Here is a 15,778-nt window from a genome sequence, read left to right as displayed (position 1 = left end):
AAGTATCCAAAGTAGTTAAAACACAGGCAGACTGTGAGGAACTGCAAAAGACCTTGCCAAACGGGGAGCTGACAAGGAGTGTGAACCCTTTAGGCTGTGGTGTGGTTGATGCAGCCTCACAGGTGAACCTGTTAGGCCCATGCTGACAGCAGGCAAACCCACATAGGCAACGACAAGGGCAAGCTTCACCGATACCAGCCCTGTTCCCCACAGGTTTGAGTTTGGGGACCAGTAGGACTTAGGCGAGGTCAGGAGGCAGGTGAAGGTCAAGGTCCAGGCTACGGTCAGGGCTGGCAATAGGCAGGCACAGACGAGATCCAGGCTACGGTCAGAGCATGAGAGAACAGTCCAGGGGAAGGCGAGGCAGGACACAACAGGCTGGGCTGGGCAGGACTGAGGCAAGGCAGGCTGGATGAGGCAGGAAAGAACTGAGGTAAGGCAGGCAGAAGAGAAGAGTAACACAACCGCAGGCAAAGAAAGAGGACCTATTGCTGACGTGCCATCAGGGAGCACAGCAGGAGTTTAAATACTCCACACCATGCTGACATCATCAATAAGTGATTCCCTGAGGGTTCCTGCTGTGGGGCCCTTGTAATGTACACAGTAAGGCATGCACACGCCTCTGGCCGCCAATACTGGGAGAGCTTGGTGTTGTGACGTTATGCCTGCCGCCAGAGATCTTTCGTGGCATCCCGCAGTGAGTGTGGCCAGTCATGGGGTGGACTCACGGCCGGCCCAACATAACAGGAATTGAGCACCTAAATGGCAGAGAGGAGGACAACAAAAACGGTAAAAGGAATGTAATGGCTTCCCTTATGAAGAAAGGCTAAACAAATAAGGGCTCTTCACCTTGGACAAGAGATGATTGAGAAGGGACATGATAGAGGTTTATAAAATCATGAGTGCAGTAGAAGAGGTAATTAGGGAACAGTTTTTACTCTTTCAAATAGTATTAGGACTAGGGACAGCTCCTTGAAGCTAACAGGTAGCAGTTTCAAAACAGATTGTCTCTCCTTCTCTTACTTTCTTCCTCTCTTTCTCTCTCCCCCCCCCCCTTTTGTTCAGGATCCCTCTGGCCCAAAATCTCCAGACTTGCCTCATCAGGATTAGTAGTAAAGTTACGCAAGTAACATGGTGCGCATTGCCATATCAGCCTTGCAAAATTCAGGAGTTATGAGCTTAAGTCTTGGCTTCTCCCCGGAATGCCCATTCCTCGCCCCTTTTCTGCCTCCTCATTCTTGACGCACTCACAGGTATGTACGTGTGTACTTCCCGGCTTCTTAAAGTTCACGCTGCTCGTGCACGGCCCACATACGCGTGTATGGGGCCATTTCTGCGTGAGCAACGCTTTTAAAATTTACCTGTAAGAGAGGCCATCTACTGAGAAGTTAGAAATGGTGCGGGCCTCATGGCTTACCAGATGGAGAAGTGGGTTTTGGTATACTTCCAGTTTACCAAGTGAAGAGAACTGAAAAAGCTAAGAATGTGTTTTTGGGCAGTATCTTAACAGGAGGACTAGTTACACCTCGCTGAAAGGGCTGGATTTCAGTGGTTTCAACCTATTACCAGTTAACAGTGAGGCAGAGAATGCTGGAAGAAAAGAGTTTTTGTAAATAAGTTTTATATCTAGAGATTTTGACCATTTCCAACAGTGAGGCCAATACCACCATGCTGAAGGGATTGGAGTTTCAGCCATTTTGCTCCTGCCACAATAACAGTGAGGACAGAGATTGCTGGGTTTTGAAGAGTTGAGTCTACAGTTTTGAAAAAAGGAATTTTGTTTTCCCCTTTTTTTGCAAAATTTTCCATTTGGCTTATGATGGTGAATGAGGAGAATACCCTCTATGGAGAAAGAATGCTGGACACTGATTCAGTGAGAGAACAAATAGCTAGAAGGGTTGGCACCTTAAATAGAGAGACTGTGGCATTTGCAATCATGATTTTCATTTTACTGTTCATGATTTTTGCAATATTGGCACGGATGTTGTTTTTTAAGTTAAAGTAAATTTTCTTTTCCATTGAACACCATGGCTCCAGACTGTGATTTTTGGTGCCTCTACACCCTATTGAATTCTTCCACTGTGAGTATGTAGCGGTCATTGATTGAGACGTGGGCGAGGCTGAATGACTGTGTTGCTGAATCACACTAAGGGCCCTGGAGGTCTATATCTCCTCCTTGCTGGTGAACCCCAGCATCCAAGGAGCTACTTGTGTTATGAGATGCCAGAGCAAACTAGAGGTCCGAGTTATTGAAAGCATCCTGGGAATTGTGTGGCCCTTGAATTCAGTCTTTAAAATGATCTTGGGTTACAACGGAGCCACAACAACTCAGGACAAAGGGGGGAGCCTCCGGTCAGCTGGTATCATTTTGAAATTCAACACCAGCAGGGATTTTAACTTGTGTAGCAATGCCCCGCCCCTTCCCAAACCTCTCCCCTTTTGTCAAAACCTCCCCATTCCAACTAAACCCCCCTTTCATAAACTTCCCCCGTACCAGCTGGCACCCCTCCACTCCGGCCCTCCCTTCCCCCCTTCCCAAAATAAAGCCAGAATCTCTGGTCCCTAGTGGGCTCTCTCCTCTTATATCAAAAAAGGACCCAGTGGTCTACAGGCTCCCTGGAACCCCACCCAGACCTGGATTTGTCAATAGGCAGAATAAGCCTGGCCGGGGGCAGCAGGGCCGGCTGAAGATTTGCTGCCTTTCAGCTGTGCTGAATCTCACTCAGCAGAGAACAGCCCTCCCCTTCCTGATCCAGCCCCTCCCCCTCCAGGCAGCAGGCAGGGAACTGCCTGTAGTAAAGAAAGAGAGGGATCATTTTGGGGAGATTAGGAGGGGCTGAGTAGAGATCAATGGAGGCTGGGAAGAAAGGCTGGAGGATGAGAGGAGGTTCGGCTGGGAGGCATACGTCTGTGTGTGCGAGAGAGGGGAATAAGGGTAGGGGCAGTGTTCATGTTTGTGAGACAGAATGGATTGGTGCCCTATGTGTATGTCATATTGGGTAGGACGTGAGAGAGGTATGGAAGAGAGAACAGGACCAGAGCATGGTAGGGGCACCTCCCTCCTCTCCTCACCCAAAGCAATTCAAATCCTCCCTCCCATGATCATGGATTCATAAGAACATAGGAGGTTGCCAAACTGGGTCAGACCAAAGGATCCATCAAGCTCAGCATCCTGTTTCCAACAGTGGCCAATCCAGGACACAAGTACCTGGCAAGTACCCAAACATTAAATAGATCCCATGCTACTAATGCCGGCAACAAGCAGTGGCTATTCCCTAAGTCAACTTGACTAATAGCATTTTATGGCCTTCTCCTCCAGGAACTAGTCCAGCTGAGACCTAGTGTCTAGGCTTGATGGACCATTGGTCTGACCCAGTATGGCAACTTCTTCTGTTCTTATGAATCCAAACTCAAGGGAGAGAGGATTTGAATTGCATTGGGTGGGGAGAGGAGGTGTCTATCCACCAAATGCTGGAACTTCTTTTCCTTCCTTCCTCCCTACCTCTCCCTTCTCCAAAGATCCTGGAATCCACTCCCCAATCCTTTCTACTCCCTTCTCCTCTTCCACATCCCAAACTCCTAATCTTTCCCATCTCCCATCCTCTCCAACCCTAGTCCTCTTTCCTTCACACTCTCCTCCCTCCATTCCTGATCCTCCTCCCTTCCTGTCCCCAACTCTGAGATCTCCTCCCTGTTCTGATACTTGAGATCACTTTTCTTCACCCAATAAAAAAATAAAATAAATTATACTAATAATTATAGTGTAAGACTATTTTTATAATTTAATGTAAAAGATGGAAATGTTTGCCAATTTGCTTTAGAATCTTTTCATTTTTCCCACAGGATCTACCTCTCAGCTGCCACAGAAAACTTGGGGACTGTGCCTTAGACCATCTGCTCCCTGTTGACCAGTTTCAGAGGGTGGGAGAAGAGATGGGGGGGGGGGGGGGTCAGCACCAACAGTGCCTAAATCCATCCTCCCCCCCCCCTGTATCTCAATTAAGCTTTGTTGTTGGGATAGTGGAGGCCTGGAGTACCCTACCCTGGAACTTTGAAGGGGGGTAGCTTTGGGTCTCAAAGTCCTTTAAATTTTACTCTGGGAGCATTGGACCTACTCTAGCGCCCCATTGCTCCTGTAGTAAAATATCTACATCTCCTACAAACGCAATAAAATGACAGGACTGATTGTTTCTAAGTCAGCCGTATTATTTTGTTAGCAGAGAATTAGCAGCTTTGCATGCATTTGCAAAATGTGTGCAAGGAAATCAAATGCAAAACAGCTAATTGTAGTAGGGGCCTAAATATCATGTGATATCACGAATATCGCATGACAGCGCCACAATATGGCTATATCACATGATAAACACTATTTAACACACATTATAGCTATACTGCGGCTTAGTGAATCTAAGCCTCAGACAGCTGTGTGATGCTGGCATCAACTGGGTACAGCATGGGAGATAAGGCTGCAGAGTGGCAGAAGGACCATTGGACTGCCCAGACTGTAGCCAACAAGTCATATGTTGGACAAGTCTGGTCTAACCCACTGGGACTCCCAATTGCTTCTGATATTAGGTGTTTATAAATTGTAAATTTAGATGTTTATTTTCCAGCTATTTAGGGGTTCTTTGGTGATACCAAAAATTGGTGTTTATCGGTGTTTTCACGGCGCAGGTGCTATTATTGGGTATCTTTTCCGGTTGAATCAAATGCATACATTGTGCAACATCAGACCTAATGCTTTTCTCACAGGGAGTCCCACAAGGCTCATCCCTATCCCCTACCCTCTTCAATGTTTCTATGCTGCCATTATGCAGCTATTTGGACAAAGCAGGCCTTTCCTATTTCCTGTACGCCGATGATGTACAGATCCTGCTTCCCATCACAGATAGCATCAATAATACACTAAACCAATGGGAAACATACCTTACTGATATAAAATGTATCCTCACCCAAATGGCACTTATGCTCAACCAGAGCAAAATGGAAATTCTTCACTGCCGCGCTCAGCCTATGCACCCGCTGACTTTCAGTTGCTCAAGCAGCAAAGTCCACGCCGGGATCTGGATACCGAACCAAGGCAGACTTCTAAGGGACCACAGAAATCACCTCAGGACAATCTCAACTGGGGGAGGGACCTTTAGGTATCACCGCAATTTAGAAATCTCCTTTTAAAAGCTAAGGCAGTCCCCATAGGGAGATGGAGAATACTCGCAGGCTGGGTTCACTGCAGGAGTAAATATGCAATCTGTGACGTCAGCTTGCTACGTCTCCATCTGTTGCCAGGGAAGCATAACCCACTGGTCCTGAGTCCATCGGTCTACCCGCTAGGAAAATGCACATTAAACTATATTGTACAGGCCTCCAAGTGAAGGAGTGATTTTAATATGAATACCTGTAGCATTAACTAGTTCTATCAGTGAACAAAAAATCCATGTATACCACAGGTCCACCATACAAGCAAGTACATCTGATATACATATCCACAAAACAGCACAAAAGAGGGAAATTATTAAATAATTAATAATTGTTTACGGTGAAAACTGTAATTGAAAATTTTCCCTCTTTTGTGCTGTTTTGTGGATACGATTAATAAGAAGAGGGCGCTTCTGTTTTTTGTGAGGACATCTGATTTAACCAGAGCCTCTCCAGCACAGGGGACTACAGTTGCTAGATTTAGAGAACAATGTAAGCCTATATGCATGATGGACAATTCCATACAATTCCTTTTCCTACAGCAGATCAAGATGTTTATGCATTGCTTTCAAATTACGGGTCCAGTTATTTTCACTAAAGTTAATTTGAAGCTCCTGATTCCATTTTCGAATCTCAAAAGGACAAGTAAAGGTGCTCTGTTCCTTTCATGCAGCATAAACATTTGATACAGAGGACAATGTCAAAGTCATTCTGTATGTAAATAGCAATTTATGAGCAGAAATCAGGCATCTAAAATTGTATGTGTTGTTCTACGACATGTGTGCGTTTAGCTGCATTAACAGGAGGCATCCCGGAGGCCTGATTAGGTTGGGGTAGGAGAATGGCTTGCATAAGATTACATTTTCAAATCTAAGCATGGTATTTTCCATGAAAAAACGTATGCACAAGGCGCCTTGTTTCCACTGAGCAACAAACCACAAACCCTGATCACACCATCACATCACATATGGAGTGAAACTTGCTGGAGAGAAAGGCAAGGGTTCTCATGAGGATGTGCCAGTCTCAGTTAAAGACTTAGCAAGATGTCTGCAAGCAGATCTCCATACTGCTAGGGATTTTAGGAATATTTCTGCAGATATTCCTTCCTGCTGGGCTGTCAGCGTGAAAGCACAGTAAAGAAGCTGCTTTGGACTTTTAGTTTCTTTTTCTAAGGAGATCTAAAATAGAGAGGATTAGGTAACAGCCGGCCTTTAAATCATACTAATCTTCGCCCTGTAATAATATTTCAAGTTGGATAGAGTCATTCTATCAGATTTAGGCAGATCTAATGTACTCAATCTATAAAATCAGAGGGGATTTCTGAAAGGGGCCTATGTGATCTCAAAAGCTCATGTAACAGCATCTTTGGACATTTTTGTATGTCAATTCAAATTCATGGGATTTTATTCACAAAATGAATTGTTTGTCTATCCCTAAGTACACCCGTAATGGGATTTTGTACACAATTTACACTTTCTTCTTTTGCTACAGAAAGCTCCCCTGCCCCATCCCCAGTGTTAATTACCCAGGATCCCCGTCTCTTTCAGTCCAGCAAACCTCTGCATAGTTTTTATTGCAGTTGTCAGTGCCTCCAGAGTCTGCTGCTGAGCTGTCAGTGGGTCTGGGGCTGGGAGATAACCATATCTTGTTAGCCAGTCCTGTAATTAGAAGGAGAAGTAGTATTACCGCTCTTTCTTACAAACACACTGAAAAAAAACCCCAAGCATGTGTGTTCCTACAGTCCCTTTCAGGACTGTCTGATGATAAGGATTCCTTCATGTCCCTTTGATCTCCAATTGGTGCTCACCTGAGTAACAGGGATTTGTGCTTCCCCACCTACTGCTTGCTAGCTGTGGTGCTAGCTTCTCATCTATCCCTTAATTTCTCATCATTATTCTTTTTAACATAATGGGGTGGCCGTGTTATCCTCTTGAACGCTCTTAAATAAGGTTAACAAAAACAAAACATATACATAAGGTGATAACTTTTGATTGGACTAACAATACTTTTTTTTTTTTTTTGGACTAGCTTTAGAGAGCTAATACTGTCTTACTCAGGTTTGGCAATGAGAACGAAGATAAGAAATGAAAAGCTGCGCATGTTAGTAATTATTAAGAAAGATTGAGATGGTGTTAGTATTTGTTTATTATTTTTAACATTTTATAATTTTTAATGTTTTAGCACTTTTATATATTTTAGATTTTATGAAAGAGTCTAGGAATCTTACATAGTAATTGAATTTAGATTTATTAAATGAAGCTTTGTAATCGCTTTTAGATCTTGGCACTTTATTTTACTTTTTTTTTTTTTTAACAAAACTTCAAATATAAATCTTATTCTCCAACATACATAGGCAATCTTAATTAAGAAAAAATACACATAAATACTTTTCATATAATTACCTTAACATAAAATTAACCTCAAACTTTTCTTATTAAGAAGAAATAATGTCGAGGGCTCAAATTAATCAAATACATATTTATCAAGATGATTCAGTTTGAGAAGGGATACTATTTTTCTCTATCTCTTGTGCCATTACAGTTGGTATTACCTGGCTTTCTATTGGACTTGATTTGTCTTTTAGGAAATTATCCAAATGGAGTGGCTCGGTAAATATAAACTTTTTACTCTGGTAGTTAATAAAACATTTCGAAGGATACTTTAAATAAAACATAGCACCAATTTCCAGAGTCTTATTTTTAAGTTCCAGAAACTTTTTCCTACAAACCTGAGTGGTTCTTGAGACATCTGGAAAAATAAACACTTTTTGGCCACAAAATTTAAGATCTTTATTCCTAAAGAACTTCTCCAATAACAAATCTTTCTCTCTCTCTAAAGCAAATGACACAAAGAGAGTTGATCTTTTATTTATAATGTCTATTGATTCTTCTAAAAAAGTAGATATGCCTACAGAATTTTCCTCAATCAAACCAGTATCCTTATTGGACCTTGATGTAAAATCATGTATTTTAGAAATAGATGGTCTATCCTTTTCATCACACATCAATATCTCCTTTAGGTATTTCACTAACATTTCTTTAGGTGACAATAGTCTTGTAACAGGGAAATTAACTAGTCTCAAATTCTTGATTCTAAGTAAGTTTTCCACATTTTCCAATTCAAGATGTAACATTTTACTATCTCCAATAAACATACTTTCCATATTTTCACATAGTCTCTTACCAGGACGGCTCGATATCCCTTCTCAACCACAGCCAGCCCTGAGATTTTGGCACTTTAAATTGTTGTTCTTAGTATGCTTTAATGATTTAATATTATTCTATGTGCCTTATTGTGAACCATTATGGTGGTAAACAACTTATATAAAAGCTATTAAATAAATAAATAAATGAGCAAAAGGTGAAATTGCCAGGACAAATAAGTGAGTCGTGAAAGGCATTCTAGCGTTAGAGTTGAAGTATTAAGGTAGTCCAATACAAAGGTATTGCTTTATATTTTCTGTTGCTGTTTTTATTTGTGTACCCTTATTTCTTTGTAATGTTAACATCTCCTTAACTACAGCAGAGTTTACCTCAGTGTGCTTTGGCCTGATCAGATGTGCCAAAGAAAAGTCACCACTGCCTGATCTGGGGGTCTACTCTCAGCAGCAAAGAGTCAGCAGCAGCTGCTCTTATACGCATAGGAGCTCCTTTCTGATGACATGGGACTTCACTTATGCCTCTCTTTCCTAGCTACAGAATGAGTCCTGGAGTGTGATAATTAATGCACAGCATGCCCATGGATATCTCACACACAGCATTCTCCGCCTTTGAGTTCTTCCAGCCTGCGTCTTATCCCCCAGACTTCAGGAGCTGGGACCTGGGCACTGAGCGCTGGATGCGACTTACTGAGTGTTGGGAACAGCAGCAGTGGAGGAGCTCTGGCAGCCAAGGTAACTAACAGGTCGATACAGTACAGTGCGCTCCAGTGGAGCGCACTGTTAACCGGCATTTGGACGCGCGTTTTCGACGCGCTAGCTTTACCCATTACTCAGTAAGGAGTAATAGCACGTCGAATACTCACATCCAACCACACCCCGAGACTAATAGCGCCCACAACATGCAAATGCAGGATGATGGCTCTATTAGTCATTCCCGCGCGATACAGTAAGTAAAATGTGCAGCCAAGCCGGGGAAGTGCACAGGAAAGCAGTAAAAACTGCTTTTCTGTGTACCCTCCGACTTAATATCATGGCGATATTAAGTCGGAGGCCCCAAAAGTAAAAAAAAAAGTTAAAACGAAAAAAAAATTAAAATGGGCCCACGAGTTGAAAACCGGACGCTCAATTTTGCTCACGTCCGGTTTCCGAACCCATGGCTGTCAGCAGGTTTGAGAACCAATGCCGGCAAAATTGAGCGTCGGCTGTCAAACTTGCTGACAGCCGCTGCCTCCGTCCCTAGCACCTCTTTTTACCGCGGGCCCTCATTTAAATAAATTAAGTTACTGAATCACGCGCACAGGAGAGTTGCCTGTGCGCGCGCCGGGAGAGCGGGCGTTTGCCCGCTCGGTTTACTGTATCGGCTCGTAAGCCAGCTGCCCGCACCACATAGACTTCATCTCTCTTCTCCTGCTCTCCTAAGCAGAGGAAACTTGTCCATTGTTACAGGTTCCTTTGTTTTAAAATTTGGCAGATTTCCCTATCTCTTCTTTTGATCATACAAGTCCCCTCCATGTCTGCATTGCCTGCCTCATGGAGGATGATGTGCCACGCAACATTTCTGTTATTGTAGATGAATCTTTGGTTTGAAAAGGTTGGCAAACACTGGACTACAGGGGGCCCTCTTTCCTCACAATCATTCCTGTCTTCAGAGGCCTTACGTCAACAGCTGTCCTTTCTCAATCTTATCATAAGAACATAAGGCCATACTGGTTCGGTTAATGATCAATCCAGACCAGCATCCTGTCTCCAAACCTGGTCATCCCAGGTTGCTTAGAAGAACTTTTTCTAGTTCTGTATGAACAGAATTGCACATAATACTCAAGGTGTGGTCGCACTATAGATTTATATAGAGGCATTATATTTTCTATTGTATTCTTATTAATTTATTTATCATACTTGTTTACCGCCTTGCTCAAGTTCCAAAGTGAAACAGTAGCATAACATTAAAAAACTGACAGAGCATTAAATTAAGAACATAACATTAAATAAATAATAATAGTAATTAATAAGCATCAAACCAATAATAACTAAACAATAAAATATGGCAATGTAAAACTGCTATGCCTATGGCCAAACACAGAAAGAGAAAATAAACATAGATAAGCAAATAGACATATAAAATCACTGCTCTGCCTCTGCAGTGTATGAATATGTTTCTTTATTAGAGTCTCTGCGTGGTATTGCAATATGCCACTGACCATAGCGTGCTCCACCGTGGTCAGCTGTCACAGTGTACGAGCCCTTGGACTGTGGTGAGACTGACGCTGCCCAACTGGTGACCCAGCTGGGCCCTCACTGACAGAATGCGGACCTGCTCGGACGGGGACCAGGTCTGGGCTTCACCTATGCCAGCCTCTTCCCCAGCAGGTTGAGCTCTTGGGTGCTGAGGCCAGCAGGACTTAGGCGAGGGCCCCGTAGAGTTCAAACAGGCAAGTTCCGAGAGCAGGCGGTGGTCAGGGCAGGCAGCAGATGAGCAGTGACAGAATCCAGGCAATGGTGGAGGTAGGTGGAGGCAACGTCAGAATCCAAGCCGAGGTCACAACCAAGAGTCAGTCCGAGGAGAAAAAGCAGGAGAGATGAGAACCAGAACAGACTAAACACAGGCTGGGACTAGGCAAACACAGACCGGAGCAGGGCTAGGAGCAGGAGAGGAACAAGGCGAGGCGAGGAGCAGGGCGAGGTACAGGAGAAGGAACAGGACTGGAGACAAAGCAGAAAGTCAAGCAGCAAATCAGGAGGCAAACCATGAAGTGGCAACATGTACTTGAAGGCTAGGCAGGGGAACCTGTTGCTGAGGCGCCGGCTGAGAATGTCGCTAGAGTTTAAATTCCCGGTCGGGCTGATGTCGTCCTCAGGCTCTGTGGCTGCATTCCTGCCGCAGAGCCCATAAGGCTGGAGGAAGCACACAGGCAGTGGTCCTGGCGTTAGCAGCGTCCTGCAGGAATGGCAGTGTTTGGGTAATTGAGGCCAGCTGCGGGACAGCCTCGTGGTCGGCCAACTGTTACATCGGCATCCTGTGTCTCATGATCCCAGGCCCAGTGCTGTGTCCTGCAATCTTCTGGGGCCTTCCAGCATGGCTCCTCTGCTGCATCCTGCTGTTCTGAGTAAGGGCCCATAGCAGCTCACCAGCTTTATAGGGCCGGCCTGGTTCCTGACCTTGCTGCCATCTGCCCCGATCCTTCTTTGCCTCCTGCTTCTGAACAGGCTCCACCTAACTTGCCTGCCTGACCATATCTTGTCTGTCAGCAGTCCCAGGGTCCACTTTTCCAAGCCCTTAACAGTTTGCTCGGGCATGTACCCGGCTGATGTTTCCCTGCCAGAGTTTCTGCAGGGCCTCTCACAGACTATCCAACAGCAACAAAATATCAAGATCACAATATTGGTGTCCTGCAAGACCTTTCTTTGTAGCTAAATAAGATGCATTCATCACTAGCAATGGCTACACCACCCCCAACGTCGCCACAATCTGTTGTTGCCCCTACCTCATCTCTAATTCTGCTTCACTTCGCCTACCTCTGCCACCTTGGTATGATGGAAATCCCAAGACCTGCAGAGGCTTCATCAATCCTTGGCCGATTCACTTCCAGCTCCAGCCGGCCAACTTTGCATCTCAATGAGCGAAAGTGGCCGTAAAAGTATCTCGGTTGTCTGGTCAGGCTGTGACATGGGCTTTTCCCTTACAGGAGAGAGGGGACCCCAGTTTCTGTAATCTCCAAGTATTCCTTAATGTACAAGTCCAGTACGGATAGGCACATAAACTTATTTGTAACTCTTTGGGGCAGGACCCCAGGCTAGCTGTACTATTTCCCTTACTTCCCAGGATGTAGGTTCGATAGACTTGGGGATGAAAGGAGTCCTCTTGGTTCCCAGGGAGGTGGCTAACTCTCTTTAGGTATCCCTGGGTGAGAGGTATTTTTCCTATTTGCTGTGCTCTGAATGCCAAATAACCATGCTGAGGTCACTGTGTTAATGTCCACAAAATAATTCTTTACTGAAGACAATAATTGGATCAACTCTTTGATCCACAACAGCACAATGAAATAGTCTGTTACAATTTTAAGAATGTAAGAACCTGCCATACTGGGTCAGACCAAGGGTCCATCAAGCCCAGCATCCTGTTTCCAACAGTGGCCGATCCAGGCCATGAGAACCTGGCAAGTACCCAAAAACTAAGTCTATTCCATGTTACTGTTCCTAGTAATAGCAGTGGCTATTTTCTAAGTCAACTTAATTAATAGCAGGTAATGGACTTCTCCTCCAAGAACTTATCCAATCCTTTTTTAAACACAGCTATACTAACTGCACTAACCACATCCCCTAGCAACAAATTCCAGAGTTTAATTGTGCGTTGAGCGAAAAAGAACTTTCTCTGATTAGTTTTAAATGTGCCACATGCTAACTTCATGGAGTGCCCCCTAGTATTTCTATTATCCGAAAGAGTAAATAACCGATTCACATCTACCCGTTCTAGACGTCTCATGATTTTAAACACCTCTATCACATCCTCCCTCAGCCGTCTCTTCTCCAAGCTGAAAAGTCCTAACCTCTTTAGACTTTCCTCATAGAGGAGCTGTTCTCCCAAATCTGTGCAGGAATATCTCAGACCAGCCAGGGGAGTTCATATCATCCATGGCTTGGAAAAATAGGTTCCCTAGGTAGGAAGGGTGTCCTTTGAATGGCAAGAATACTCTATTTCTGTCTCAGAACAGAAAGATTTATTTATTTAAAAACTCTTCTATACCGTCGTCAAGTTAGTCAACCATCACAACGGTTTACAGCAAGGCATGATAATGAAAGTATGAGTGGTATAGATTACAATTTAATCATGTGCCATCACAATACGGTAACAATTTAATATAATAATCTATAAGTGTAATTTAACCTTGTCTATCAGGATCATATTAGACGGATTGTATTTAACATTAATATGTATTTGTATGCTACAATTAACTACTTCAAGTTTGGTGCGTCCTTTATTATCAATTGTTATTCTCCTTCTCTTTATCTTTATAAAAAGCTTGTTTAAAGAGCCAGGTTTTCAGATTTTGTTTTGAAAATTTTCAGATTTCTCTGCAGCCTTAATTCTAGTGGCATGGTGTTCCATAGTACTGGGCCAGCCAATGATAGTGCTCTTTCTCTTACTTGCGTGAGGCGTGCTGTTTTCACAGATGGGATAGTTAGTAGAGCCTTATTAGCAGATCTCAGGTTTCTGTGCGGGACATGTACTCGTAGTGCAGTGTTAAGCCAGACTGCTTTTTCATCGTGGATTAGTTTATGAATAATACATAAAGCCTTATATTATATTCTTTGTTTGATTGGGAGCCAGTGTAAAATCGGCGAGTGTTCCTGTAATGTGGTCATTCTTTTTTTTTGCCATTCAAAATTCTAGCGGCTGAGTTTTGTAATATTTGCAGTGGCCGCATTGTGGATTGTGGTAGTCCTAATAGTAGGGAGTTACAGTAATCAGTGCTTGTGAATATCAATGCTTGTAGGACTGTACGGAAGTTTTTTAGTGTTAGTAGAGGTTTTAGTCTTCTCAGGATCATTAGTTTCACATATCCTTCTTTAATTTTCAATGAGATGTGGTGTTTCATGTTTAGCTCAGGGTCAATTATAACTCCTAGATTCCATACTTTTGTTGCTAGCACAACAGCTTGATTATTTTTGCATGTTGGTGTTGGTTGTATGTGGTGTATGTTTTTACGTTCAAGGTGTAAGAATTCTGTTTTATCGATGTTTATTACTAGTTCCATCTGGTTTAAGAGCTTTGATTATTTCGAGATACATATTGGCAAGTTTCATAGTTTCTTCAATGGAGTTTACAATGGGTAGCAGTAGCTGTACATCATCTGCGTATATGTAATGTATTAATCCAAGTCCCGCAAGTAGGTGACATATCGGGAGAAGATAAATGTTAAAGAGTGTTGCTGACAGGGCTGATCCCTGTGGGATGCCGGTTATCAGTGGGACTTTGTCTGAGAGTGTATTTTTGATTTGTATTTGGAAACATCTATTGTTTAAGTAATCTTCAAACCATTTTAATGTTTTGTTAGTAAGTCCTATTTCCTTAAGTCTATTAAGTAATATTTTGTGGTTTACCGTGTCAAATGCCGCGGAGAGATCTAATAAAACCAGAATGTAGTGTGTTCCTGTATCAAAACCTCTTAAGATGTTATCTGATAAAGCTAATAGCAGAGTTTCCATACTGTAATGTTTGCGAAACCCATGTTGTGTTGGGTATAATATGTTGTTACTTTTGATAAATCTCTCTCTCATCTCTTTCTCTCCCCAGGGTCTGTAGAATCACCACATGGGTGTCCTCTGGATGGTAGACTTTGCTCTTACTCACTGTTAGATGATTCAAACCTTCTTTGCTCTTATGCAGTCCTTGTTATTTCCTTTGAACCCCTGACAGGAGGGATCCCTAGGAGCAGGCTTGTCAATGCTCCTGGCAGGAAGGAAGGGCAGTCAGAACTTCCAACCTGGATCTTGAAATTAGGCTTACAAAACTGAAGATAACTCCGGTGTGACTCAGCAGATCATTGACATCCCCTTCCTCACCAAGGCAATGGGGGGGGGGGGGGGCAGGTCTTCCCTAACATGCCCAGACCCATGGTTTCCCATTCCCTGAGCCCAGGAGCTGAACAGGCTCTAGCAAGGCCCCTATACTTAAAAGGTAAAATTCCAAAAAATGTACTCAGAGGGACAACTCCTACCAGACAGGTTGTGTACTGGCTGGGCAGAAATCCTCCCGACCCTGGCCAGAACCAGCAAACAGGGCTTGCTCAAACTGGCTGGGCTTGTGAAACAACAAAATCCAGACTCCTCTCTGCTTCCTGTACTTAGTATTAACTCAAAGGACTGCCTCCCGAGCTGTAACAAGGGCACGGTTATATACTGTTACAAGTGGAACAACCAATCCAGACCCCTCAGAAGGAGGGGCTACATGTGAATGGGATATTCTTAATGTTTGGGTAATTGCCAGGTTCTTGAGGCCTGGATTGGCCTCTGTTGGAAACAGGATGCTGGGCTTGATGGACCCTTGGTCTGACCCAGCATGGCAATTTCTTATGTTCTTATGTTCTTCATCCATCCTACTCTAGCTGACACTGCACTAACCCAGGGCTTACTGGTTACCCAAGAAGTGCCCAGGTTACACACATCAAGAAGCTCTTTGATGAGCCCACTCAAACATCTTCAGCATCAGAATTGCTACGCCTGAGACAGGGCTTCATTACTGTCGGGCAATACACTGTACAATTCTGTACCTTGACCTCCAAACTCTCTTGGAATGACGAGGTCAAAGATGAACTGGCTGGCCTCGACACCCCCACCAAACTGGACAACCTTGTGTGTGAAAAGTGACATTCAGTTTCAAGAGAGGTCCCGAGAACGGGAGTCCCCCAGACACGGTGCCCGCTT

General features: G+C 43.7%; 1 protein-coding gene across 1 annotated transcript in view; it reads right to left on the bottom strand.

Annotated features, from left to right (window-relative positions):
- Positions 1–15,778, bottom strand: part of MMP25 (matrix metallopeptidase 25) — a 109,416-nt gene that overhangs the window by 79,000 nt on the left and 14,638 nt on the right. The window contains exon 2 of the mRNA XM_029606779.1: positions 6,722–6,854. Within this exon, the coding sequence (XP_029462639.1) occupies positions 6,722–6,854 (133 nt within the window). The remainder of the gene's footprint in view (positions 1–6,721; positions 6,855–15,778) is intronic.

This window comes from Rhinatrema bivittatum, chromosome 6 (assembly GCF_901001135.1).
Source record: "Rhinatrema bivittatum chromosome 6, aRhiBiv1.1, whole genome shotgun sequence".
In the NCBI taxonomy this organism is placed as follows: domain Eukaryota; kingdom Metazoa; phylum Chordata; class Amphibia; order Gymnophiona; family Rhinatrematidae; genus Rhinatrema; species Rhinatrema bivittatum.
Note: the sequence above shows the minus strand (reverse complement) of the source record. Positions and strands in the feature narration are given on the sequence as shown.